This window comes from Symphalangus syndactylus, chromosome 13 (genome assembly GCF_028878055.3).
Source record: "Symphalangus syndactylus isolate Jambi chromosome 13, NHGRI_mSymSyn1-v2.1_pri, whole genome shotgun sequence".
Classification (NCBI taxonomy): domain Eukaryota; kingdom Metazoa; phylum Chordata; class Mammalia; order Primates; family Hylobatidae; genus Symphalangus; species Symphalangus syndactylus.
In genome coordinates, this window is record NC_072435.2 from 104,397,799 (window position 1) to 104,423,973 (window position 26,175).

The 26,175-nt window shown below is 49.9% G+C and overlaps 1 protein-coding gene across 1 annotated transcript in view; it reads right to left on the bottom strand.

Annotated features, from left to right (window-relative positions):
* SSH1 (slingshot protein phosphatase 1) overlaps positions 1-21,539 on the bottom strand; it is a 76,218-nt gene extending 54,679 nt beyond the window's left edge. The window contains exons 1-2 of the mRNA XM_055238609.2: positions 21,328-21,539; positions 16,492-16,532 (exon numbers count right to left, since the gene is read on the bottom strand). Of these exons, the coding sequence (XP_055094584.1) occupies positions 16,492-16,532; positions 21,328-21,396 (110 nt within the window). The 5' untranslated portion in view covers positions 21,397-21,539. The remainder of the gene's footprint in view (positions 1-16,491; positions 16,533-21,327) is intronic.
* Positions 21,540-26,175: the final 4,636 nt, after the last annotated feature.

A 26,175-nucleotide genomic window follows, 5' to 3' on the forward strand; every position in this document is an offset into this window, starting at 1 on the left:
TTCCCTAATTCTGCCCATTGAGAGGCCTGTGGTTAGCAACACCCCAACAGCAATAAGCAGACCTAGCTTGGCTCCTAAATTTCATTTTCCACTAAAAGGAACCAGGGCCTCTTGGATAAAGGACTGATTCCACAGGTGGGTAGGGAGCATCTATTGCCAGAAAGCAAGGAAGCACTTAAAGAATGATGTGGACATGTCAAAGGGACACAGAAGCCAGCCTGGATGAGATCCCACTGGCCCTGACTGTCCACAGGGACAATTTGAGCAAGGATGTCAACAATTTAAGTAGCAGATTATGAACCACTGAATAAAATAGAAAAATACAAAGAATTGAAACGGACATTGATGGCGGACAGGATATTAACATAATTTTAAAGTATCTCTCCAAGGAATGCTTCTGAATGATGAAGGGGAAAAGAATAACTGTACAGTGGAAAAGCCTGGTAAAACCCACCTTAGTGACCAAAGTGAATGTCACCATAGTGGGACAAAAGGAAATCATGCACCACCTTATGGGATTCAACGAGGACGCAGCATCCTTTGGGTGATGTTCCGGCCAAATATGCACGCCCGGTGGAATCACACAAGAACATCAGACACACTCACACTGAGGGACACTCTGCAAGCTGACAGTCCTGGGCACAAACATGTCCAGGTCATGGTAGACCGCGGTGGCTCATGCCTGTAATCCCAGCATTTTGGGAGGCTGAGGTGGGCGGATCACTTGAGGTCAGGGGTTTGAGACGAGCCTGGCCAACATGGCAACACCCCGTTCTCTACTAAAAATACAAAAATTAGCCAAGCGTGGTGGAGCACGCCCTTAATCCCAGCTACTCGGGGCGCTGAGGCACGAGAATCGCTTGAACCCATGAGGTGGAGGTTGCAGTGAGCTGAGATGTCACCGCTGCACTCCAGCTTGGGCGACAGAGTGAGATTCCAACTCAAAAAATAAAAATAAAAAATAAAAAAATAAATCCAGGCCACAAGAGTCAAAGAAAGACTGAGGAATGTTCCCCACTGCAGGAGAGCCAAGAGACAGGATAACTAGATGCAATGGGCAGTCCTGAATTGGATCTTTTGTTATGAAGGACAACACTGAGACATATGGTGACTCTTGAATGGGGTTAGAGGACTAGGCGGTGGGAATGCATCAGAGTCAGTGTCCCGCGTGGATGGCTGTGTTGCGGTTCTGTGGGAGAATGTCCTGGTCTGTATTCCAAGGGTAATGGAGTAGCAGGTTGACAAATTACTTTCAAATGGTTCAAAAAAGAAAGTTCTTTTCACTGTACTTGCAATTCTTAAGTAAGTTGGAAATTATCTCAAAATTAACGAGAATTTTTTATCGACGTAGTATTTTACATATTTATGGAAAACATGTAAGTATTTGTTACATGCATAGAATGTGTAATGACCAAGTCAGAGTATCTGGGGTATCCATGACCTCGAGTATTAATCATTTGTATGTGTTGGGAGCATTGCAAGTTTTCGAGCTACCAATTTTTTTTTTTTTTTCTTTGAGACAGGGTCTTACTCTGTCGCCCAGGCTGGAGTGCAGTGGGACGATCACGGCTCACTCAGCGCAGCCTCCACCTCCCAGGCTCAAGCGATCCTTCCACCTCAACCACCCGAGTAGCTGGGACTACAGGTGTGTGCCGCCACCCCCAGCTAATTTTTTAATTTTTTTGTAGAGACAGGGTCTCACTATGCTGCCAGGGCTGGTACTGAACTCCTAGGCTCAAGGGATCCTCCCACCTCAGTCTCCCAAAGTGCTGGGATTATAGGCATGAGCCACCAAACCCAGCCAAATTTTTTAAAGTTATTTTTTAAATCTCCACTTAATTCGATTTTGGTAAAACACTACCCGTAATTTTTCTTTATCGGTAGGTAATAAAAGCTTCAGATGATTTCACTGATCACTGGTATGGGCATATTTCATGACTTTGCCCTTTCATCTCTTACATAGTTTTACCCTCACCAAGCAAGACCTTCCCTGCCTCAGCACTGTTTGCCCTCTTCGTGTTTTCCAGAACAGAAGTGGTCCTGTTTCATGCCCAGAGCAGAAGAGAACGATGAAGAGCTCTGCTCTCTCAGGTCCTCCTGGTCTGTGTGTGTCCAGGTTTTGAGGCCCTCTCACATACACGGCTCTGGACCATGTAAGATCTAATTTTAGCATTTTCCTGCTCAGAGACCACACGTTTGGAACAGCAGGGGCCGACCTGCCTGTGCAGGCCTCCCATTGTGAAGGGCACGCGAAACCAGGATACCGCAGCCCTGCAGGATATGACTCAGCATCCTGTCTCAGTGCTGGGGCGGCCAGCAGCTCTGGCACCAAGTGCTGCTGCTGACCTCACCTCTTAAGACCACAAATACCCAGGGTAATTGGTGGGATAGGCATGCAGCATCAGCTGTCCCTGTTAAGACAACTTGCTTGTCCATCCATTATGCTGGGCTTCCTTGTGAACACCCACAAGTATCTATCAGGAAGAGTTCTTCCAAGGAACTAATCTGTTGGTATTTTCAGGACACCAAGAATCAAGAGATTGATCTTGTTTCTCTCTTTGCTTTGACTACCAGGAAACTCAAAGTCAGATCTGTGGCCAAATTGTGGTAACCATACCAATGCTATGCCATGTACTACATGTACAAACCTTCCCCTTACTTCATCTCATTTTCTTCTGCTTTCTTCATGTCCCAATTTTCTCACTAATGTTAAATTCTATTGTTCTCTATGAATGTTGTAAGGTGTTTCAAATCCTTCTTGGAGGGCACTACTGTAGATACAACACACGTTACTCCTGGGGGACAAGGAAGGACTCTTTCTGACTCCACACAGAATCCCTGGCATTTGGCAAAGAACCCATATTTAGGCACTAAATACACATCGGCTGAATGCAAAAAGCCAATAGCTAAGTAAAAGCCACCTCCATTACCATATTGTTTCACAAGAGGTTCTTCTCCCTTCCACCTCACGAGGTGGGGCCTGGTCAGGAGTCCCCAGGCCCTGGGAATTAGGTATTTGTTACATGCATAGAAGGTGTAATGACCAAGTCAGAGTATCTGGGGTATCCATGACCTTGAGTATTAATCATTTGTATGTGTTGGGAGCATTGCAAGTTTTCGAGCTACCAGCCTTCTTGCTGTAGGGGCAGCCGACAGGTCAGTGGCCTTGACTCCAGACCTAAAGAGCCACTCCTAGACTCCCAGCTGCAACAAATGCAGCGTGGCATGGGTGGGCCTGGCCATCGGGGAAGTGATAAGTGATTTCCAGATGCTGCAGCCAGCCTGGCTCTTTCCAGACCACACCGAAGGCCCCTTCCTGTGGGAATTCTGACTGGGCCCAGATTTGGGGAAACATGCCTCGAGGACTCTTGGCAAGTGCATGCCAGGCCTGGACCAGGAATGACTTCTGTGGGCACAGGGAGAGACCAGGCATTTCCTAACACAGGACCTCTGAACAGCCTTCTCTGAAACAAAGTCTTTCTAAAAATAGCTTCAAAAGTAACCATTCAAGAAAAGAAAGAAAAAAAAAAAACTGTAAAAGTAAAGGCACTCGGCCGGGCGCGGTGGCTCACGCTTGTAATCCCAGCCCTTTGGGAGGCCGAGGCGGGCGGATCACGAGGTCAGGAGATCGAGACCACGGTGAAACCCCGTCTCCACTAAAAATACAAAAAATTAGCCGGGCGTGGTGGCGGGCGCCTGTAGTCCCAGCTACTTGGAGAGGCTGAGGCAGGAGAATGGCGTGAACCTGGGAGGTGGAGCTTGCAGTGAGCCGAGATTGCGCCACTGCACTCCAGCCTGGGCGACAGAGCGAGACTCCGTCTCAAAAAATAAAAAAAAAGAAAAAAAATAAAGGCACTCAAGAATGATGTTTCCCAGATAAAAGCCTGGCACAGGTTTCAGAAGAACTTGCGGGAAAACAGGTCAAGGCTGGGTTTTTCCTCTTAGGTGTCACTTGGTTAACATTGGTCTTTGGAGGGGAACAAGTGCGGCAGGAAGGGCTGACACTGAAAATGATGGCTACTGGGTACAGGCCAGGGCCAGACACCGTACACAGAACAAGACCCTCTGGAGGCCTCAGGAGGGCCCTGAGAGGAGGAAGGCAGGTGGCGGGCCCAGGGTCAGACATGCAAGTGAGCTAAGCGGCAAGGCCGATGCCCCATCCAGAGGCCCCGCTCTGGCCACAGGCAGGCTCTCCCGGCATGTCCTCATTTATGCGCAGTCTCTTGTATCTCACTGCAATTCTGCTCCCACACTGCAGGCTGGCCAGTGTGGCTTCCTCATCAGCACATCACCCTGCATCCCGACACTGACTACACCCACAAAGCAGGAGCCCCCGCACCCTCCAGCCCAATCGCCCAGTTCGCTTTGAAAATGGCTACTCTTGGGGGCTGGGCGCAGTGGCTCACGCCTGTAATCCCAGCACTTTGGGAGACCGAGGTGGTTGGATTGATTGTGGTCAGGAATTCAAGACCAGCCTGGCCAACATGGTGAAACCCCATCTCTACTAAAAATACAAAAAATTCGCCGGGCATGGTGGTACACGTCTATAGTCCTAGCTACCCAGGAGGCTGAGGCAGGAGAATCACTTGAACCCAGGAGGCAGAGGCTGCAGTGGGCTGAGAATGTGCCACTGCACTCCAGCCTGGGTGACGGAGCAAGACTCTGTCTCAAAAAAAAAAAAAAAAAAAAGAAAAAGAAAATGGCTCCTCTGGATTTTGATTAATCCTATTTTGATTAATCCTGGTTCTCATTTTCAGCCTTCCTTGAAGCAGCATGACCTATCTGGATGTCCTCCTCATCTCAGGAATTTTCTAATAAGCTGTCTAAATCCAGAGATCTGACCACAGAACAATGAATGCCAAAGATGAGTTCTAAAGATGCAAGTACTTTCTTTCTAAACGGATGCCGCTTTGTGTATGGCTCTGCTCCTGGGGGCAGACGCGGCAGGCTAAGCTCTGCGGAGGAGGAGGTGAGTCCCAGCAGAGGGTCACTTCCTCTCAGTAGCCCGGCTGGTTTTCTCCATTGCAGGGTCAGACCATAGCCCTGACCCAGCTAGACCCTAACAAGCGCATGACCTTGCTCTCGCTGTGGGAATAAAACTCGTGATAGTCAGTTACAAATACACAGCAAACGATGAGCAGCACAATATAAACACAGATCTAGATTGGTGGGTCTGAGGACTCTCATTCTTAAATTTGGAGGCCATCACCTAATCTTGTCTTTTCACTTTACACAGCAGGAGACAGGGACCCAGAGAAGTGAAGAGGCGTTGCCTTAGGTTGCACAGCAGATGACGCATCTCAAGATGGACCCTAGGTTTTCTGACTCCGTCTCACAGCTTTGCCCCATTTATCATGAAGATGACCATTGGTAACATTGCTACCTACGAGCTGAGCTTGCACGCACATTCCTGGTGTGTACACGCATGCGCGCACGCTCATGCGATGTGCTAAGTGCACAGGAAGGAGACCAGAGCCCTGAGGCATTCTTTTGAAGTCTAAGTACTGGTGTTTCAAAAGTTTAATGAAACCTACTAGACTCTGAGCAAAATTCGTTTTACGTTAACCTTAATGAAAAGTTTAATTAAGTTCTGACAGAATTAACTCTTCATGTCTCTGTCCTCATTTGTCCCCATTCTAGAATGAGTTTTCTAATTAAAAAAAAAATACAGGGCCGGGCGCAGTGGCTCACGCCTGTAATCCCAGCACTTTGGGAGGCCAAGGCGAGTGGATCACCTGAGGTCAGGAGTTCGAGACCAACCTGGCCAACATGGTGAAACCCCGTCTCTATTAAAAATACAAAAAATTAGCTAGGGGTGGTGGCGCATGCCTGTAATCCCAGCTACTCAGGAGGCTGAGGCAGGAGAATCACTGGAACACCAGAGGTGGAGGTTGCAGTGAGACAAGATTGTGCCACTGCACTCCAGCCTGGTGACAGAGTGAGTCTCCGTCTCAAAAAAAAAAAGTATAGATAGATAGATAGGGCTGGGCACAGTGGCTCATGCCTGTAATCCCAGCACTTTGGGAGGCCGATGTGGGCAGATTGCTTGAGTCCAGGAGTTCAAGATCAGCCTGGGCAACATAGTGAGACCCTCTCTGCCAAAAATACAAGGTGGTATGCACCTGTGGTCCCAGCTACTTGGGAGGCTGAGGTGGGAGGACCAATTGAGCCCAGGAGGTCGGGGCTGCAGTGAGCTGTAATCATGCCACTGTACTCCAGTCTGGGCAACAGAGCAAGACTCTGTCTCAAAAAGAAGAAAAGAGAGAGAGAGAGGGAAAAAAAATTGAAGGCAAATTCTGATTTTCAAATCAAACGTCCCAACAAACTGCAGAAATAAAACCCAAGTTAAACTAAAAGGAACAGCCAAACAGCACAATGGCCCCAGGATGTTAAGTCTATATGCCCCAGTGTTTAAAAGTGGGAGTCAATGGGAGGCCACTACCTACAAGGCCACAGTGGTCAGGGCAGGACTCAGGTCCCTGAATCATACCAGCCTATATTCAAACTCTGGCTCAGGCCTCCCACCAGCCTCGTGGAACTGGTTTACTAAAACAAGGAGAGTCCCCACCTTGCAGGCTTGTGACAACAAGATGACAGCAAGTGCAAAAGTTCCAAGCCCAGAGCCTGCAGCCTGCAGAAGCTGGCCTCATTACCACCCGGATGCTCTCCGGGCTGCAGCACATGAAGAGGATACATGACAATCCCTGCTTTAAGTAGAGCTCAGGGAGGTGACGGGACCTGCCCAAGCACATAGTGATGCCGCTAATGGCTCAAGCAGGAAGAATGGACTGCAAAACCTGGTTCTTCTGAAAAACTCCATTCTGTCTCCCAGTGTGGGTTCTGATGCATAGGGAGGAGGAAAAAACAGCGCTTGGATTTTGGGGTGAAGAGCACAGGTCTTGGAGTCAATGAGACATGGAGTATGAGGGTCTCAGCTCTACTGTTTACTATTGAATAAAAACAGGCCACTGACCTCTCTGGGGCTTAGTCTTCTCATCCAGGGAATGGGAATTTAAATGTCCTTACAGGGTTTTCACAAAGATTAATTGAAATAATGCACACAAGGCAATTCACAGAGTGGAGTATGCGTGTTCCCTTTTCTCTCCTCCATCCCTGCTTTATTTTTTCGCCTGGGCACTTACCAGCGCACAATTATTGTGCTTGTTTACTTACTGTCTTGTCTCCCTCAACAGAACGTCAGCTTCCAGAGCAGGAATTTTTATTTTGTTTGTTGCTATATCCCCAGCCCCTAAAACAGGGCTTGGCACACAGTAGGAGCTCAATAAATATCTGCTGAATGAACAGCTCACAAGCAGACAGATGAGGACAGAGGGGCACTGAGACTGATCTAAGAGCACCGATACTACTAAACTGCAACGGAGGCAACAGTGGGAAGAATCTCTCTGTCCTTTGTTTCCTGAACGTCCAAGACCACTTTCAGTTGCTTAACAGGAAACAATACTCAATGTACAAGACCTCTAGGGTCTATCCAGGGCAAACTGGGCACTGTGAGGCAGGAGGTCAGGCAGGCCCTGTCCCTAGGGTGGCTCATGGTCTAGTGGGCAGGGCCAGCTTCTTCATATGTGCTCAGAGGGGCCCCGTGCTTGGTTTAATACTCTGCTGGTGCCATCTTCAAATTCTTAATAATGTTTGTTGTTGTTGTTTGTTTGAGACAGAGTCTCACTCTGTTGCCCAGGTTGGAATGCAGTGGTGTGATCTCAGCTCACTGTCACCTCCACTTCCCGGGTTCCAGTGATTCTCCTGCCTCAGCCTCCCAAGTAGCTGGGATTACAGGCACACGCCACCATACTTGGCTAATTTTTGTATTTTTAGTAGAGACAGGGTTTCATCATGTTGCCCAGGATGGTCTCAAACTCCTGACCTCAGGTGATCTGCCCGCATCGGCCTCCCAAAGTGCTAGGATTACAGGCATGAGCCACTGCGCCCAGACTCTTAATAATGTTTTAACAAGGGGCTCTCCCATGTTCATTTTGCACTGGGCTCCACAAATTATGCAGCCAGTCCTGCATTACAGGAAACATTTCTGTACCTAAGTACATACACTACAAAGCAAGTACCAAACACCAAGGAAACACTAAGGAGAGAAAAATGCCTGTGAGAAGAAAAAAGAAGACATGAATCATTTCCAACAGAAGCTGTTACCATGAAGGAAGTACGGGCAGGGGGCATTTGTTGAATGTCTACTATGGGAGAAGGGGTTCGCATCATGAGCACATTTAATTCTGACAGCCACCCTACAAGCTGTGTACTATATTGGCCATTTGAAACTAAGGCCTGCCCAAAATCATATAATAGCCTAGTGAGGTGACAAAGGACAGACACAGGAGCCAAACCCATGCCCATCCCTCCCTAAGTCCAAAGCTGTGGGGAAAAAAAAATAAGAATCAACATGGGTGGTTATTTTTAAGGCCAGCATATTCAAGGTGGGGGCAAATCCAAGAGACACTAAGCCTCAGAGCATGAACAAGCATGTGGGTGCTGAGTGGAGGGGACCAGCGTTCACCAGGGTGGTGTCAAACTCTGCAAGGCTCACTCCCCGTGTTTCTGGTCTCTTCCCATGAGCGCACCAGGCACCCCTTACCATCCCAAAACTAGGCACATCTGTAACGCTGAATGGAAACCTACTTGTTTACATGTGTTCTCTCTATATTAGACTGGGCACATCCCTAGAACACACACAGATTGACTGGTGGGCAGAATTCTGCTAGGTGCATGCACCCGAGTGAGCCTTTCTCTTTGAACGTGGGAGGGACCAGAGAACAAGATGGGAGAGCTGTTCCCTTAATTAGGCTGTGCTGCACATTAAAGGCGATAAGACAGTCATTCCAGTGATAACAATCTGTCGTAAGACTCTAAAGAAGCAGACTCTCCCGTTGGCCTTGAAGAAGCAAGCACCATGAATTCTCCACAGCTGCAAGAAAATGAATTCAGGCCAGGTGCGGTGGCTCACGCCTGTAATCCCAGCACTTTGGGAGGCTGAGGCGGGTGGATCACCTGAAGTCAGGAGTTCGAGACCAGCCTGACCAATACGGTGAAACCCTGTCTCTACTAAAAATAAAAAAATTTACAGGGTACACCTGCAGTCCCAGCTACTCGGGAGGCTGAGACAGGAGAATTACTTGAACCCAGGAGGCAGAGGTTGCAGTGAGCCGAGATCGCACCACTGCACTCCAGCCTGGGCGACAGAGCAGAAAAAAAAAAAAAAAAAGAAAATGAATTCAGCCAAGAACCACGTGAGCTTAAAAGAGGACCCTGGGGTTCAGATGAGACCCCAGCCCCAGCCAGCAAGCCTTGTGAGTCCCTGAACAAAGAACCCAGCTATACTGTGTCCAGATTCCTGACCCATGGAAGCTGTGAGATACTAAACATGGGCTGGGTGTGGTGGCTGGCCAGGTGTGATGGCTCATGCCTGTGTAATCCCAGCACTTTGGGAGGCCAAGGCGGGCAGATCACCTGAGTTCAGGTGTTCGAGACCAGCCTGCCCAACATGGAGAAACCCTGTCTCTACTAAAAATACAAAATTGGCCAGGCGTGGTGGTATGCGCCTGTAATCCCAGATACTAGGGAGGCTGAGGCAGAAGAATCACTTGAACCCAGGAGGTGGAGGTTGCAGTGAGCTGAGATTGTGCCATTGCACTCTAGCCTGGGCAACGAGAGCGAAACTCCATCTCAAATTTACACAAAATAAACATATATTGTTTAACTGTTAAGTTAGTGGTAATTTGTCATGCAGCAAGCGATGACTGAAACAGTAACCTACGCACACGTCCATCTCCAGCACGGACACAGAACTTGGATGCACGGGGTGCATGACACATTTTGGCAGGACTTAACTGGACAGACAAGCAACAAAGACAATAAAGCCCAGGTAAGATGGACCGCCAAGGGCAAGGAGGAACCCCACAGTGTGGACAGGTGCAAAAGTAGGGGTGTTCAATGAAGAGGGGAAGCATGGTCTGCAGGGCAATGACAGGCCAACCCCCATCCACTCTGACACTGTAGGGGAGGGGGTGAAGGCAAAACCACTCCAGAAGGCTGTAAGGAGAATGGGGTCCCTGGGAGACTTCCAGGTGGAGACCAAAAGGGGAAGGGAGTGCGGAGAGAAAGGCAGAGGAGTCAGGGAGTTCACAGTTTACCACTGAAACCAAATAAAACAGAAGAGACAAAATCCTGCAGCTCGCTCTGGCCCAAACCTTTGCTAGGGCAGGCAATCACAAATGAGCAAATTATAATAATTCTAATGACCATGTTCCTGCACTTGACTTGGAAATGCTGGATTTAAAAAAAAAAACTTCACTCCTGATCCACACCCTGGGGACAATATTATCTTCCCATTGTCCTACCTAGCCCACAACTACTTATGTCTCATGCCAGACTGAGCCAGCTCCCAGGATGGCAAGGGAGCCAGGAGTTGCTGCCAGCAGGGCCATCTGCTCACCAATTCCCACAGTCTGAACGGCACAGCTTCCAAAGAGAGACTGCGAGCGGCCAGCAGCAGCCTGCACATGCGGAAGGCAGGGGAGAGCGAGGGAACTGGATCTATACTGCTCTGCTGCAATCATCTGCATGCCGGGTGTGAGATGATCAGTTCTTGAGACACTTCCCAGAAGGCCTTCAGAAATACTGTCTGAGTTACAACACTGCTTCCTCCCAGTCTGTATGCTTATTTGCATCTTATAGGAATGTAGCCGGGTAAAGGGGGAAGGCTGCTCCAAGTCAAAGGGCATCCATGGTGGGCGCCCTCTCAGGCCTGGACCCAGTACCTGCAGGAGTCGGCCCCTTTAATTCTCCTGTGCCGTGAACTAACACTGAACGTCAGCAATACTTTGTGAAGACTGAGCACAGCAACCAAGCCCACTGTGGACCTGATTCTGGGCAAGGAACTTTTTTTTTTTTTTTTTTGAGACAGGGTCTTGCTCTGTCACCCAGGATGGAGAGCAGTGGCACAATCTCAGCTCACTGCAGTCTTGACCTCCTGAGTTCAAGTGATTCTCCTACCTCAACCTCTTCAGTAGCTGGGACTACAGGCGTGCGCCACCATGCCCAGCTAATTTTTCTTTCTGCGGAGATGGGGTTTTGCCATGTTGCGTAGGCTGGTCTCAAACTCCTGGGCTCAAGCGATCCACTCACCTTGGCCTCCCAAAGTATTGGGATTACAGGCGTGAGCCACTGCACCTGGCCTGGACAAGGAACATCACACAACTACTCCACAATCCTGAAAGGTCACAGTGTCATCCCTGTTTTATAGGTGGAACAACTGAGACCCACAGAGGTATAGGAACACACAAAGGTAAAGGAACTCAGCCACCAGCACAGCAGCCAGATGCCAAACGTAGGTCTGCCTGACTCAAAACCCCACTGCCTTCCCTCTACACCTGGCTGTTTCTCCTACATGTCTGGAATTTACTGCAGGGTCAAAGGTTCATCCATTTAAACTGTTAACTTTTATTTACTTACTTATTTTGAGACAGAGTCTCGCTCTGTTGCCCAGCCTGGAGTGCAGTGACGCAAACTCGGCTCACTGCAACCTCCCGGGTTCAAGCGATTCTCCTGCCTCAGCCTCCTGAGTAGCTGGGATTATAGGCGCGCACCACCAAGCTGGCTAATTTTTGTATTTTTAGTAGAAAGGGGGTTTCACCATGTTGGCCAGGCTAGTCTCGGACTCCGCAGCTCCAGTGATCCGTCCCGCCTTGGCCTTCCAAAGTGCTGGGATTAGAGATGTGAGCCACCATGCCCGTCCATTTAAACTGTTTAAATGCTACACAAAGGCAGAGAAATGAGGCTGTCACTAAGGGATGTGAGAGCAGTTAGGGATGCAACAAGGGCACACAGACCTGCACCATAAGGCGGGTGTGGCACCTGTCACAGATAAGGATGCCAGGGGCTCCCTGCTTTCTCTAAGAGAGGGAAGTCACAAACATCTGGGGCAGGAGCACTTTCAGCTGGTCATGAGGACTATGGCCAGGTGAGAAGGAACTGGCCTAGGGAACGTGCGTGACTGGGGAGCAGGGAGCAGTCCCGATGGACTGCAAAAGGCACATGTGAGAGGAGAAGGCAGAAAGGCCAGCAACGCTGGTGACGCTGGAGCTCAGAAAAGATTCCAAGGACCAGAAGGAAGAAGCATCAAGGGACCAGGGGGTGATACGCCAAGGTAGAGAGGATGGGTCCAGGGGTGTTCCTCTGTGACGGGACAGATGAGGGGTGAGGACCTGAAGAGGTGCCACCAGGGAACCTGAGAAAAAGAAGGCAGGTGGCTCGGAAGACCCGATCCATGTGACCCCGCAATTTATTGGATATGGATGAATCAGAGCTGACTTTTTAGATGACCCAAAAGATGAAACTATTAATCAAGGCTAGACGGAGGGGAGAAAAAAGAGAGAAATATACTGCTACCTCCAGTTTTTCTCCCTACAGCACCTCTTAGAGACGAGGTGATGGCAGTTCACCTTCACGATCCATTGGAAACAAAGAGAAATCTCTCCCTAATTCTCCTGACCCCAAACAAAAAGCAATCAACTGTTCCTTAATTTTCTTCTCTAAGAGAGACTCAGAGAGAAGAGGCCTGAAAATGCAAATTAACACACGAATGTGAGTGAGTTTCAGTCAAAGCCTAAACCAGGACACTACTTTTCTTGTGTAGCAAGGAAGGTTAGGAGGCAGGATGGTGTCCTGTGCCTAAAAAGGTGAGTGTGACGTCAAGGTGGCTGAAGAGGAGTTTAAAAAGGGACCTAGGGGGACAAGCCCAGAGCCCAGCATCCCACCCTAACTGAGAACACAGGTCTCCAACTCCAGCCCAGGGTCTCCCCATGGTCACAATGGTGTTGGGGACCTGCTGACAGTGGCACGGAAGGACTCTTGGTGGTGGTCAGAATGACCCAACATCCCAGGAGGCACCCACCACCAGTTGGCATGAGTCCTTGGTGCTGGCCCTGGCGCTGCTGCTAATCCACCCCAGTGACCTTACGCATGCTCCCTCACCTGTATGTCCAAGACAGCTAATTCAACGGTACTACTAACCTGGTCTCCAGAAAGGCGGCAGAGTAGGATCAACTTGGCATTAGAGGCCTCGCTTCAAATACATTACTTCCCAATTCCAATCTTGGGCCTCACCCACCAACCGGGAAAACCCCCCTCCTAGGGCTGTTTTGAGAATTCAATATGGAAAGCTGCCAAAGCTTTATTTCCCATCCCTTTGTAAGGTCCCCTGCAGCTCCCAACTAGACAGAGAAAGGGACCTTTAATTAGCAACAAAAGGGCCAGGTGCAGTGACTGTCATCATGCCTGTAATCGCAGCACTTTGGGAGGCCGAGGTGGGAGGATCACTTAAGCCCAGGAGTTTGAGACCAGCCTCAACAACACAGTGAGATCTAGTCTCTTCAAAACACATTTAAAAAAAAATTAGCCAGGTGTGGTGGCACACGCCTGTAGTCCCAGCTACTTGGGAGGCTGAGGTGGGAAGATAGCTTGGCCCCAGGAGTTCAAGGCTGCAGTGAGCTATGATCACACCATTGCACTCCGGCCTGGACAACAAAGACCCTGTCTCTAAAAAATAAAAATAAAAAGTTTTAATTTAAAAAAAAGGTTAAATACTATTGAGAAAGGTCCACATATGCATTTTCATGTCACTGCCATTTATAAGTTCTTATTAACTGAAAACACTATGCTATAAGCTATTAAAGGTAATTAAAAAATAAAAATAGCTCTTTGCCCCAAAGACAGTCTAAGTGACAGAGCTCAGTACTCTCTCATCAACAACAGCCCTGAGAGAGACAAAAGATGGAAGAGATTCCAACCCCAAGAAAGGGCTGGAGGGGAGCCAGGGGAGGAGGCATGGGGGAGGGGACCTCCAAGAGGGAGCTGGGGGAGGGCAGAGGGGGAGGGGAGCTCCAGAAGGGAGGTGGGGGAGGGGAGCATGGGGGAGGAGAGCTCCAAGGGGAAGCATGGGGGAATAGAGTTCCAAGAGGGAGCTGGGGGAGGGGAGATGGGGAGTAGAACTCCAGGAAGGAGCAGGGGGAGGGGAGCATGGGGGAGGGGAGCTCCAGGAGGGAGCATGGGGGAGGGGAGATGGGGAGGGGAACTCCAGGAGTGAGCTGGGGGAGGGGATATGGGGAGGGGAGCTCCAGTAGGGAGCTGGGGGAAAAGAGCTTGGGAGGGTAGCTCAATGACGGGACCTGCGGGTGGGGAGCTAAGGAGGAGATTGAGAGAGGGGAGCTTGGGGAGGGGAGATGGGGGAGGGAAGCTGGGGAAGGGGATCTGGGAGAGGGAAGCTTGGGGAGGGGACTAGGGAGGGAAGCTGGAGGAGGGGAGATGGGGAGGAGAAATGGGAGAGGAGCTTGGGGAGGGGATCTAGGGAGGAAATCTGGGGCAAGGGAGCTGGGGGAGGGGAACTTGGGGAGGGGATTTAGGGAGGGAAGCTGGGGGAAGGGGAGCTCAGAGAGGGGGCTTCAGGGAGGGGAGATGGGGGAGGGGATTGGGGAGGGGAGGTTGGGGATGGGATCTAGGGAGGGGATTTGGGGGAGGGGATCTGGGGGAGGGAAGCTTGGGGGAGGGGATCTAGGGAGGGGATCTGGGGGAGCAGAGTGGGGGAAGAGAGATGGGGAGTTAGGGGAGGGGAACCTGGACGGAGGGATCTGGGGAAGGGGATTTTGGGGAGGAGAACAGGTGGAGAGAGGAGCTGGTGGGGAGGGGAGTTGGGGGCAGGGATCCGGAGGAGGAGATACGGGGGCAGGGGAAGGGAGCTCGGTGCCTACAGGAGCGGCTCCGAGGTGGGTAAGCCCCTCTTTCAGTTCCTCCTTGACAGTCAGTCTCCAGACTTCCACTCCACCCCCTCCCTGCTTCACCCAGACAGTCTGATCTGCAACTCGGCCCATGACTGCCCCCATTGGGAGTCCAGCTGCTTCTAGCCTGGGAACCCTGACGTGGGCCCTGACCTGACCAACCAAAAACCCCAGGGTGAAGGAGTAAATGTGTCCTGTGTCTTGAGCATAACATTAAAAGCGAGGACCCAGAAATAAGGCATCTCTTTAATTCTTGCAGGCTAGTGCTTCCCTAGTCCCATAATCTTTAGAAATCATGTGTGCCGTAATAAAAGTATTTCCCCTCCCTTCACTCAAGCACACAGAAACATCAGGGAAAAGCTGAGCATATTTCTACCAGTTCTGCATGAGAGTTTGACCAGAACACCCTGCTCTCGGTAATGAATAGTTGACCCCAATTTCTGAACACACATTTCCTTTTCCAATTAATTTTCCTTCCCCTCATGAGATAAAACAGACTTTTTTTTTTTTTAAAGAACAATATCCCTGAAAATTTATTTACTTTTTTAAAACTATGAGGTCAGAGTTTAAGACTGGCTCCTTGGTATGAAGGAATACATGATATTAATATAACAAAGGGCTGAATCTTCTATAAATCAACAAAATACCCAAACAAAGGCAGAACTTAATTTTTGGCAAAGAAAAAACAAAAATGTTTTTGGTGTCCATTAGTGAATACATCAGCTGAGGACTACATCTTGGAATCTTTTAAATGAGCAGAGCTAAAGATTTCTCATAAGCACAATTAAAGCACCCTGAATTGATACCTTTAGGGGGCTGAGTATCTGTTTCAAATCAGCAAAGTGCTTACCGCAAAAGGAACACCTTACCAAAAGCAAGACGAAAAAGTGAGGGCAGAGTGTCATGATTATTACTTTTTTTTTTTAAGCAGAAGAATAGTCTGCAAGAAAATACATAGAAATGCTCAAGTTAGGCTGGGCGCAGTAGCTCATGACTGTAATCCCAGTACTTCAGGAGGCCATGCAGGAAGATGTCTTGAGGCCAGAAGTCCAAGACCAGCCTGGGCAACACAGCAAGACCTTGTCTGTATTAGAAAATAATGTTACCAAAAAATGCTCAAAATGGTAATGTAAGGGTGGTAGAATAATGGCAATTATTTTCCTTCTTTTCCAAGTGTTATATAGTATTATTAAAGTGGCTAGACATATGTATGGATTTTAAAGCACTTCAGTTTTATATGTGCTTTAGGTATAATTTCTAAGGCACTAAAAAATTGGCATTTTTTTTTTTTTTTTTTTTTTTTTTTTTTAAAGACGGAGTTTTGCTCTGTCGCCAGGCTGGAGTGCAGTGGCGTGATCTTGGCTCACTCTGCCTCCCAGGTTCAAGCGATTCCCTTGCCTCGGCCCCCCGAGTAGCTGGGACTACAAGCACACACTACCACGCCCGGTTAATTTTTTGTATTTTTTTAGTAGAGACAGGGTTTCACCATGTTGGCCAGGATGGTCTCGATCTCCTGACCTTGTGATCCACCCGCCTCGGCCTCCCAAAGTGCTGGGATTACAGGCGTGAGCCACCGCGCCTGGCCCAAAATTGGCATATTCTTTTTGAAGGTTTTCCCTTTGGGAGAGGAACAAGAGCATTCCTTACCTGCTTGGGAGAAAGACTTAGGAACAAAAATTGAAAGTCTGCTTACCTGAGGTTTAATTTTCGATCTTCTTCGCTGCCAGCCTCCAACTACAGAGAAAGAAAGAGAATATCACACCACAGGCACCACTGTCAACACGCCTCGGGCGGTAGTCTCACATTTTCTACCCCGGTATCGGAAAAAGATAAAGACATCCAGGAAACCTAGCTACTTCTAAACAGCTGTGCCCTTTCCTCACCAATCCCGGTCTGTCCACTGGAGTCATTTCCGTGGGGGAATTTTCAGGTTTCCAAATGTTGACCCACATTCCTGCCGCAGTCCAGGGGATGGAGTCCTGTTAGCTCAACATTTCCGATCTGGTGTTGTTACCCAGCACGGTCTTTTAGCCCTCAGCCCTCAACTTTCCAGGGTTGTTCTGGATCTTATCCTGTTTTTCTCTTTTAAGGGGAGGGGGTCATGTTTAAAGAGAATCCACTTCCTCCGTGGAGCCAGGCAATAACAGCTGAGTGATGAACACCATTTTCAAAAAACCAACCCAGGCAAGACTTGCACAGTGGAAGGTGGCCAGGAATCAGGCCGTCTGTTTATGGGTCTTGAAAGCTCTTGATGGTTCTTGAAAAGACTTAAAAGTTTGATATGAAACATCCTAGGCTATCGGTTTATTTATATAAATGCCAGAAAGAGATATTTAATATTTTCTGAAACCTAAAAGGCCAAGAGATTGGGCTCCAGAAGTACCTATGACTTATTTTTATTTTTTTTCTTTCAGAGAGCAAACTGAAATGAGAAGGAAACACACACACCACCCCCCCCCCAGACAATTCCACACCGCTGGGACTTGGCATGTTTTTTATGTTGCACAGAGGCGCCCATTGAATGGGAAAGAGAAACCTGGAAAGCTGTGATGGCTGGGAGAGATGCAGGGCTGATCGAGGACAGAAATGAGGCAGGAGCCAAGGGCGAAGGAAAAAGGGTCCAGAGATAATGTAGGGAGGGGCCTGGGCAGCAAGGGACACCCACTAAGAGGTGGCAACTTCAACCAAGAATGAGTACACCAGCCCGGCGCAGTGGCTCACACCTGGAATCCCAGCACTGCAGGAGGCCGAGCGGGCCGATCACCTGAGGTCACGAGTTCGAGACCAGCCTGGCCAACAAGGTGACACCCTGTCTCTATTAAAAATACAAAAATTAGCCAGGCTTGGTGGTGCGTACCTGTAATCCCAGCTACCTGGGAGGCTGAGGCAGGAGAATCACTTGAACCCAGGAGGCAGAGGTTGCAGTGAGCCGAGATTGCACCACTGCACTCCAGCCTGGGTGACAGAGCAATACTTTGTCTCAAAAAAAAAAAAAAAAAAAAAAAATGCGTACACCAGAGGGCCTGGGAGTCCCTACATCATATTAAGATGATGTACATACAAGATTCTGCAGAGGCACCTACCCCACACTGAAGGAGAAGTAGAAAGACCAGGGAAGGCTTCAATGACCACAAAACAAGTCACAACAGCAACAAATTGAGAAAGAGTATGCTGGGGTCTAACCCAGTGGTTCCCAACGCAGAGCAAGTTCTCTCAACAGGAGACATTGGAAGATGTCTGGAGGCATTTTTCTGGAGGTCACTACTGGCACCTAGTGGGTAGAGGACAGGATCCCACATGTACTGCACATCCCACAATACACAGGACGGTGCCCCCACAAGAGAGAATGTTCTGGTTCCAAGTATCAACAGTGGGTTGAGAAACTCTGGTCCAATCCAAAAAAGTGCCTGGAGATCTGCCCATGAAAATTAGTCACTTTGAATGTTTCTCAGAAATAACAATGTTACAATCCATCCCTGAAAATTATTGATTTATCTATTCTTGTGCTCTGCCGGTTCACACAAAGGAACTGAGGTAAGATTCACAGGAAAATGACATAAGTGACATAATCAAAGACTGGGGAAAAAAAGAAAATTAAAACAGAAAGGAGAGCCTTAGGACTGAGGGCTGTGATCCCCCCCCCCCCCATTTCCCATGCCGGCAGCAGGACTGGCTGTGTCAGGAAAGCGCTGCCCTAAGTGTCTGACTCATTATGAAGTTGCAATTTGAAGAGTGATGACGTGACTTGGGGGTACGGACTTCACAATCATTTAATTCTCAGTCACTCTCCGAGGTTCTCAGATGAAAGGCCATCTCAGGTCAGTTATTCCAGGGAAACTACATATGCCAAGGAACACATGAAAGAGTTAATTCAGTCCTTTTAGATGAGCCAGGGCCCACAGACAGGAAGCAACTCAAGCAAGGGTGGACCAGGGCAGAACCGGCCTGGCCTAGGTCTCCTGACCCCACACACACTTGCTGTCTCCATCCCACCTTGCTTCTCACCTCAACACTTCTGGACGAGGGCCTTGCCTTCGGGAAACATCCGAGCCCATTCAAAGCCAAGCAATGAATGCTGCAGCTTTACTATGGTCAAATAAAAGCTGCCTGAGTTTTACTTTATGTTTATCAGGTAATTGGCACTCGGTAAAAATAATGCTTTATATAATAATTGAAAATGTATCTGGTAGAAACAATGCAAATGTCCAACAAAATGTGGTACATCCATACAATGGAGTATTATACAGCCATGAAAAGGAATGAAGTACTGCCACATGCTACAATATGCATGAACTTTCAAAACGTGATGCTGAGTCAAAGAAGCCAGACACAAAAGGCCACATAGGGTGTGACTCCATTGATATAAAATGTACACAATAAGCAAATCCATAGATACAGAAAGTAGATTAGTGGTTGCCTAAGGTTAGGGAGAATGGGCAGGGGGAGGCTGCAGGTGAGGGCTAAGGGGTACAGAGTTCCTATTTTTGGGGGGATGAAAATGTTCTGGAATTAGATGGTGGTGATGGTTGCACAATCTCATGTATATACTAAAAACCACTGAATTGTACACTTTAAAATGGCAAATTTATGGTATGCAACTAAAAAATAGTAAGACCTTAAAAATGCGTAAGACAAGAACAGATTAGGTTGCAAGTAACTCTAGGAACATGGAGTTTTGAATCAGAAATCTGGGCTGACAGGCTCAGCCTGAAGCCAACCTCTCCCCTTACCTCACATAAGCTTTTGTGATGAGAACCTGAGATTAAGTGCATAAATTGCCAGACAGCAGTGACAGGAACAGAAAACAGCCCCTCCTCGCTGTGGGAAGGAAAGGTGCTCCTGCAACCTAACTTCTCAGTAGCAGGCTATTGATCGCCAATGTTCTTTTGCCTCTAATCAACGTGTAGAGGGGGATTACTAGAACCTTCTGTCTGTAGATAACTCATGAATGGCCTCTCCTCTCCAAGGAGGGGGCTGTGAAGGTTCAACTTCCCAGCCACTCTGAAAATGTCCCTGCCAATCCCAGCAAAACAAGGCTGAAGAACTACCCTACCAGGAAACAGGGCTGTCAAGCCAAATGCAAACGTTCTTCTCTTGTCTCACATGGACACACAAACCTCCCCCGTGTTATCAGTCAACTTCCCCCACTCCCTCCCACAAAGAAAGGGGCTGAAGAGCCCAGATGCCGGCTGCGGAACTTTCTGGGCCTGGGACCGCAGGGCCGCTCCTCCAGTCTTCTCTAAACATAGCTAAGGGTCTGCAGGCGGACACTCAGCCTTGCTATAGGTAAGAGTTTAGACCAGAGGCCTTGACGGGTTCTTCAAGAGATGGTGGGCAAGACTGCGCGACCAGAGGGTCATCCCTGCAGCTACAGAGAGCTGACCTGCTCAGAGGCCCAAGGCCCCAGCCTAGGACAAGACAAGCCAGGCCAACCCTGCAGGCTCAGAGGGCACCAGTGCCCTCAATCAACCCCAGAGGAAGAAGTGGCCAGGCAAACGGACCTGGGCCACACACAGACCCACAAAAATGCGCACAGTGCCAGGACACGCAGCCCAGGGATGCACCTATGCAATCACTCAGAATGGGTCACAGCCACACAGAAAGATAGATGCACATAAACACACAGGCCTGAGTGATGTTACAGAAAGGAAAAGCCAGACTCAGGCTGCACACACAGACGTGAGACACAGCCACACAGAGCCCACAGCACGCTCGGTCACCGTCACACAGTGACACGGGCACGCCTACAGACAGAACTCCAGAGGCGGCAGGCGGGGAAACAATCTCACACGTTTGTAGGGGCACTCCCAGATGCCTGTCTCACGCTGGCACAGTCCCCGGACGGCAGGTCAGCGACAGTCACATCTCACATCGCACAGCCAGGCACACAGGCAAAGGGCCTAGAACTTCCCCGGCCACAGGTCTCAGAACAAGCGGCTCACGCAGTCACCCAATCAAGGGTCCCAGTTGCACATCCAGTCACCCCTGGACCCCGGGTCACACTGCAGAGTCACTCACAAATGGGAGTCCCGACAGACGCACAGTACTCCCCAGAAAGAGGTCAACCCCAAGATGGGGGTCACACCTGAAATCACAGTCCCCACACAATCACGAGGTCACATCTGCACACAGTCTCTGCAGTCACCCTCAGAGGTCACAACGCACACAGTCCCCGCCTAACAGGGGTCACCCCAAGATGGGGGTAACCCCCTGATGTGGGTCACAGCGCACACACAGTCTCCTGCAGACACTCCCAGAGGGGTCGCACTGCATACACAGTCCCTGCAAAGTCGTCCCCCGATGGGGGTCACAACGCACACAAAGTCCCCGCACAGCTCCCCCAGACAGGGTCACATCGCACACAGTCCTCGCACGGTCACCCCGGTCCGGCTGCCCGGCTCTGTTCCTACGGCGGGGCCCCCGGGAGCCCGCGCAGCCGCCCCCCTGCCCCGCACGCGCGGCCCCAGCTCCGGCGGCCTCGGCGCGGCGTCCGGCGGCCCAGGCCGGGAGCGGCGAGCCCGGGGCTCACCTCGCTGTTGCTGGCCGAGGAGGAGGCGGCGCTGGGCGTGGGCGAGCGCTGCAGGGTCACCAGGGCCATGGCTGCGGTGCGGTGCAAGGGCGCCACAGAGGTCTCGAGCTAGAGCAGCCACCGCCACCGCCGCCCGGGCCGGGCCCGGGGCCTCCTGGAGCCGGGCGCGGGCGGCCGGGCCGAGCCGGGCCGGGCCCGCCCCTCCCCCTCGGCGTCGCCACCACCCCCGCCCCCAGCTCCCGCCTCCCGCGCCGGCGCGCGCCGGCCTCAGTGCGCGGAGTGGGCGGGGAAGAGGGCAGGGCGGGGCGAGGAGGCGCGCGTGCGCGGGGGCCCCGAGGGCCGCCCGAGGCCTCGGCTAGTCGATCACATTCCTCGCGCGCCCGACACACGCGCCCCCGCCCGCGCGCCCGGCTATCTGGCCTGGGACTCGGGGGCGCGCGCGCCGCCCGGAGCCCGTCCGCCCCAGGGGCCCTGCCAGCTGCTCTGGCTGGGGAAACTGAGGCCCGGCGACCGTGCAGACAGGACTGTACAGCGACCAGGAAATAAAAGACGTCCTGGGGCCGGTCGCGGTGGCTCACGCCTGTAATCCCAGCACTTAGGGAGGCTGAGACAGGCGGATCACGAGGTCAAGAGATCGAGACCATCCTGGCCAACATGGTGAAATCCCGTCTCTAGTAAAAATACAAAAATTAGCTGGGCGCAGTGGTGCGCGCCTGTAGTCCCAGCTACTCAGGAGGCTGAGGCAAGAGAATCGCTTGAACCTGGGAGGCGGAGGTTGCAATGAGCTGAGATCGCGCCACTGCACTCCAGCCTGGGCGACAGAGCGAGACTCCGTCTCAAAAAAACAAACAAACAAACAAACAAAAACAGTAAGCAAAATAGATTCGCCTAATTTTGCAGAGGTTAATCAAGTTATTAGGCACGTTTTAAAAAAAGTATTTTGCTAATCTTTTTCAGTGAATTCTTTCTGGGTGTTCTGAAACCCAGCCAACTCCTTGGAGGTCAGGGAAGGCTTCCCAGAAGAGCTTTATTCTGAGGCTTGGGCTTGAGCATAAACAGGATTAACAGGTGAAAGAAGGGAGAGACAGCTCTCCAAGCGGGGGAGATCAGCGTGCCCTGAAGCAGGAAGAAGTTTGTCAACCGGAGACCAGCACTCAGGGAAGGGAAGAGGGGAGGAATGGCTGGAGTCTCCATCCTCTCTGGAAAGATCGCTCCGGCTGCTGCGTGGAGGAGGGACCATGGGGCAGAGGGCTGAGGGAGACCAGGGAGGAGGCTGCTGCTGTTGTCCCGGGGAGAGGTGACCAGTTACGGTGATGGAGAGGGGAACATGGAGTAAGATACTAAGAAGGCAATTCTGGCTTGACTTAGTAGCAGGAAACTTTTCTTTGAGCCAAAATCTCATCGGCTCCCACCCCCAACCTCTGCATGTTGCACAAGCACTCGCAAACGCAGTGGTCCCAGCCTGCCCCGCAGCTTAGCAAATCTGTCTTACTGCCCAGCAGGAAACCCATGCAGCCTCCTGGATTCTTCCCTGTCCCTCCCTCTGTCCTGGGGCTGTGACCTCCTTCATATTATTCACAGGGTCTCAGCACGATTCATCTCAAAGGTGATTCTAGTGGGGGGCACTGTAGCTTCTACGGAGCGTTTCTAAGAGGGGATTTGTGGGAATGTTTGTGGTTGTCTTGCTGATGGAAGGGGAGAGCTCCTGGCATTTAGAGTGCAAGAACCATGGATGCTAAATGTCTTCCAATGCACCGGACAGTCTCCCCAAGAAGAATTGCTCCATTCCCACAAAATGTTTCCTGGGTGAAAAACCCATTATAGTAATCTGAAGCCAGAACCTAACTCCATTTCATACATCAACACAAACTAGTCTTCCTTCCTTCCTTCCTTCCTTCCTTCCTTCCTTCTTCTCTCTCTCCCTTTCTTTCTTTCTCTTTTTTTTCTGAAACAGAGTCTCACTCCCGTCACCCAGGCTGAAGTCCAATGGCACAATCATAGCTCACTGCAGTCTCCATCTCCCAGGCTCAAACCATCCTCCTGCTTCAGTCTCCCGGGTAGCTGGAACTACAGGTACACACCACCATGCCCAGCTTCTTAAAAAAAGTGTTTAACTATGTTGCCCAGGCAATCCTCCTGCTTCGGCCTTCCAAAGTGCTGGGATTACAGGCAAAAGCCACCATGGCTGGTCTGGTATTTTTTACTGAATTTTCAGAAAGGTGACTATGTTGAAACCCTGTCTCTCCTAAAAATACAAAAAATTAGCCAGGCGTGGTGGCGGGCGCCTGTAGTCTCAGCTACTCAGGAGGCTGAGGCAGGAGAATCACTTGAACCCGGGAAGCAGAGGTTGCAGCAATCTGAGATCGTGCCACTGCACTCCAGCCTGGGTGACACAGCGAGACAGAAAGAAAGAGAGAAAGAAAGAAGGGAGGGGAGGGGAGGGGAGGGGAGGGGAGGGGAGGGGAGGGAAGGGAAAGGAAGGGAAAATATACTTTGTTTTGCTTGAGAGTTTTGTCAAGAGTTGTTCATCCATCCTTAGGGAAAAGGAGATAATGGATGGCAACACCTCTCCTAATATTAGAGCATCCCATACAAGGTGCCCCCATTTGTAGCTCTACTCTAGGTAGACAGACAGTCATAGGTACTTAAATGTCAAATATAAGGCGAAATTGTGGACAAAATTCAGTTGAGTAGAGAATATTTTATTTCTCAATCCAAGCACATTTATTATTGGCAGGCCAATGCTTCTGAGATGCCCCTGTGTCGTCTCAGGGAGTAGTGGCTGAGCATTTCCACATTGTAATGCATGTTGTTTCATTATGATTTATTTTTCTTTTATGTCTCTCTTACATTAGTTTTCAAATTTGAGAGTTTGAGAATCCCCTGGAGAAAATACAGATTGCTAGACTCCACCTCCCAGAGTTTCGAATTCACAAGGTTTGCTGTAGGGCTGGAAAATTTGCACGTCTAACGAATTCCCAGGCAATGCTGATGCTTCTGTCTGGGGATGACAGTCTGAGAACTACTGCCTATACAAATGCCATGGCCTCTTCACCAAGAAATTCCTACCTAGATCTGATCCTGGTACCCGTCTGTGGCCCCCAATCCCAATTCCCCTGCTCTGGCCGGCCTGCTTTTCCATTCACCCCAACTTTTTTGGAGGCCGTCTCCATCCCTTCTCACTTCCTCTTAGAGCTGAGAGCCCTCTTCTTCCCCACAACTAACTCTTGCTAGAAATCACCTCCAAAAAGCTTTCCCTGCCCCTTAAGCAGTGTCATTTCCAGAATCTCATAGCCCTCATCCTACCCTTAAACACACAGCAAGTGTCAGTCTGCCTTATCATAATAGGTCCATCTCTCTGTCTTGTCCCATTACCATAGAGCCAGGAATGGTCCCTAAGAAAAGCCTCAGGAGTCAGGCTGGGACCAGCGTGAGGATGCAAAATGTAAGAGAGTGCCCCCAAAAACTCAATGATTAAGATAAATAGTATTTTAATGCAATATTTTAGAAAATCAGAATTAATGCCAAATCCATGATGAATAAAATATTTAATTTTTTTCTTTCTAATTGAGACAGAGTCTTGCTCTGTCGCCCAGGCTGGAGTGCAGTGTGGCACAATCTCTGCCTCTTGGGTTCAAGCAGTTCTCCTTCCTCAGCCTCCTGAGTAGCTGGGATTACTGACCCCCGCCACCATGCCTGGCTAATTTTTGTATTTTTAGTAGAGATGGGGTTTCACCATGTTGGCCAGGCTGGTCTCAAATTCCTGAACTCAAGTGATCTGCCTGCCTTGGCCTCCCAAAATGCTGGGATTACAGGTGTGAGCCACTGCGCCTGGTCAAAATATTTACAAAAATTTTCTAAGAGCCAAGGTCTCATTCTGTCACCCAGGACAGGGTGTAGTCGTGCAATCCTAGCTCACTTCAGCCTTGAGCTCTAGGCTCAAGCCTTCCTCCTGCCTCCGCCTCCCAAGTACCTGAGACTACAGGTGTACACCACCACGCCTGGCTGACTTTATTTTTGGCAGAAACTGGGTGTTGCTATGTTGCCCAGGCTGGTTTCAAACTCCTGGCAGCACTCAATCCCCCCACCTTGGCCTCCCAAAGTGTTGGGATTACCGTCATGAGCCACCACACCTGGCCAAAGTATCAAATTTTTAAGTAAAAATGGAATCAGTACTGTGTCACTGATTCTTCCACTTACTTCAGACTTCAGTGTAGCTCAGCAAAGCACTTTTGTTGATCCCGTCTTTATTTGATTGAGTCTTTTACAACTTTGGCCATTCTAAAGCCTTTTGTGAAAATGGCCTGTGGTTTAGCTGGGCATGGTGGTGCGCACCTGTAATCCCAGCTACTCAGGAGGCTGTGGCAGGAGAATCGTCTGAAACCAGGAGGCAGAGGCTGCAGTGAGCTGAGATCGTGCCACTTTTGACACTCTGTCTCAAGAAAAAAAAAAAAGCCTGTCAGCTTGACTCCAGTAGCCTCTGAGGGGGTGGAGTGGACAAGGGGAAGTGAAAGCTCCCAGGCCTCAGTTGGGGCAGGTCCCAAGAAGCCCTAGGCGTGGAGGAGGAGAACAATCCAGTAGAGGCAGCTCTGAAGTTTTCTCCCATGCATTAGAGCCCTTTCCAATCAGTATCATGATTTTTCCTCATATAATAGTTTATTTAATCATCTTTGACCTCCTCCTTGTAGTCCCAGCTCACTTTTGTAACTACTAAAAAACAGTGAGTTATGGAGCTATTTGCTCTCTGCTAAGGCACCATGCAAAGTGCTTTGTGAGTGTGTGGGGGACATGATTTATTAACATGTGAATGTCCCCCCACTTATACTCCAAGATCACCTCCTCCAGGAA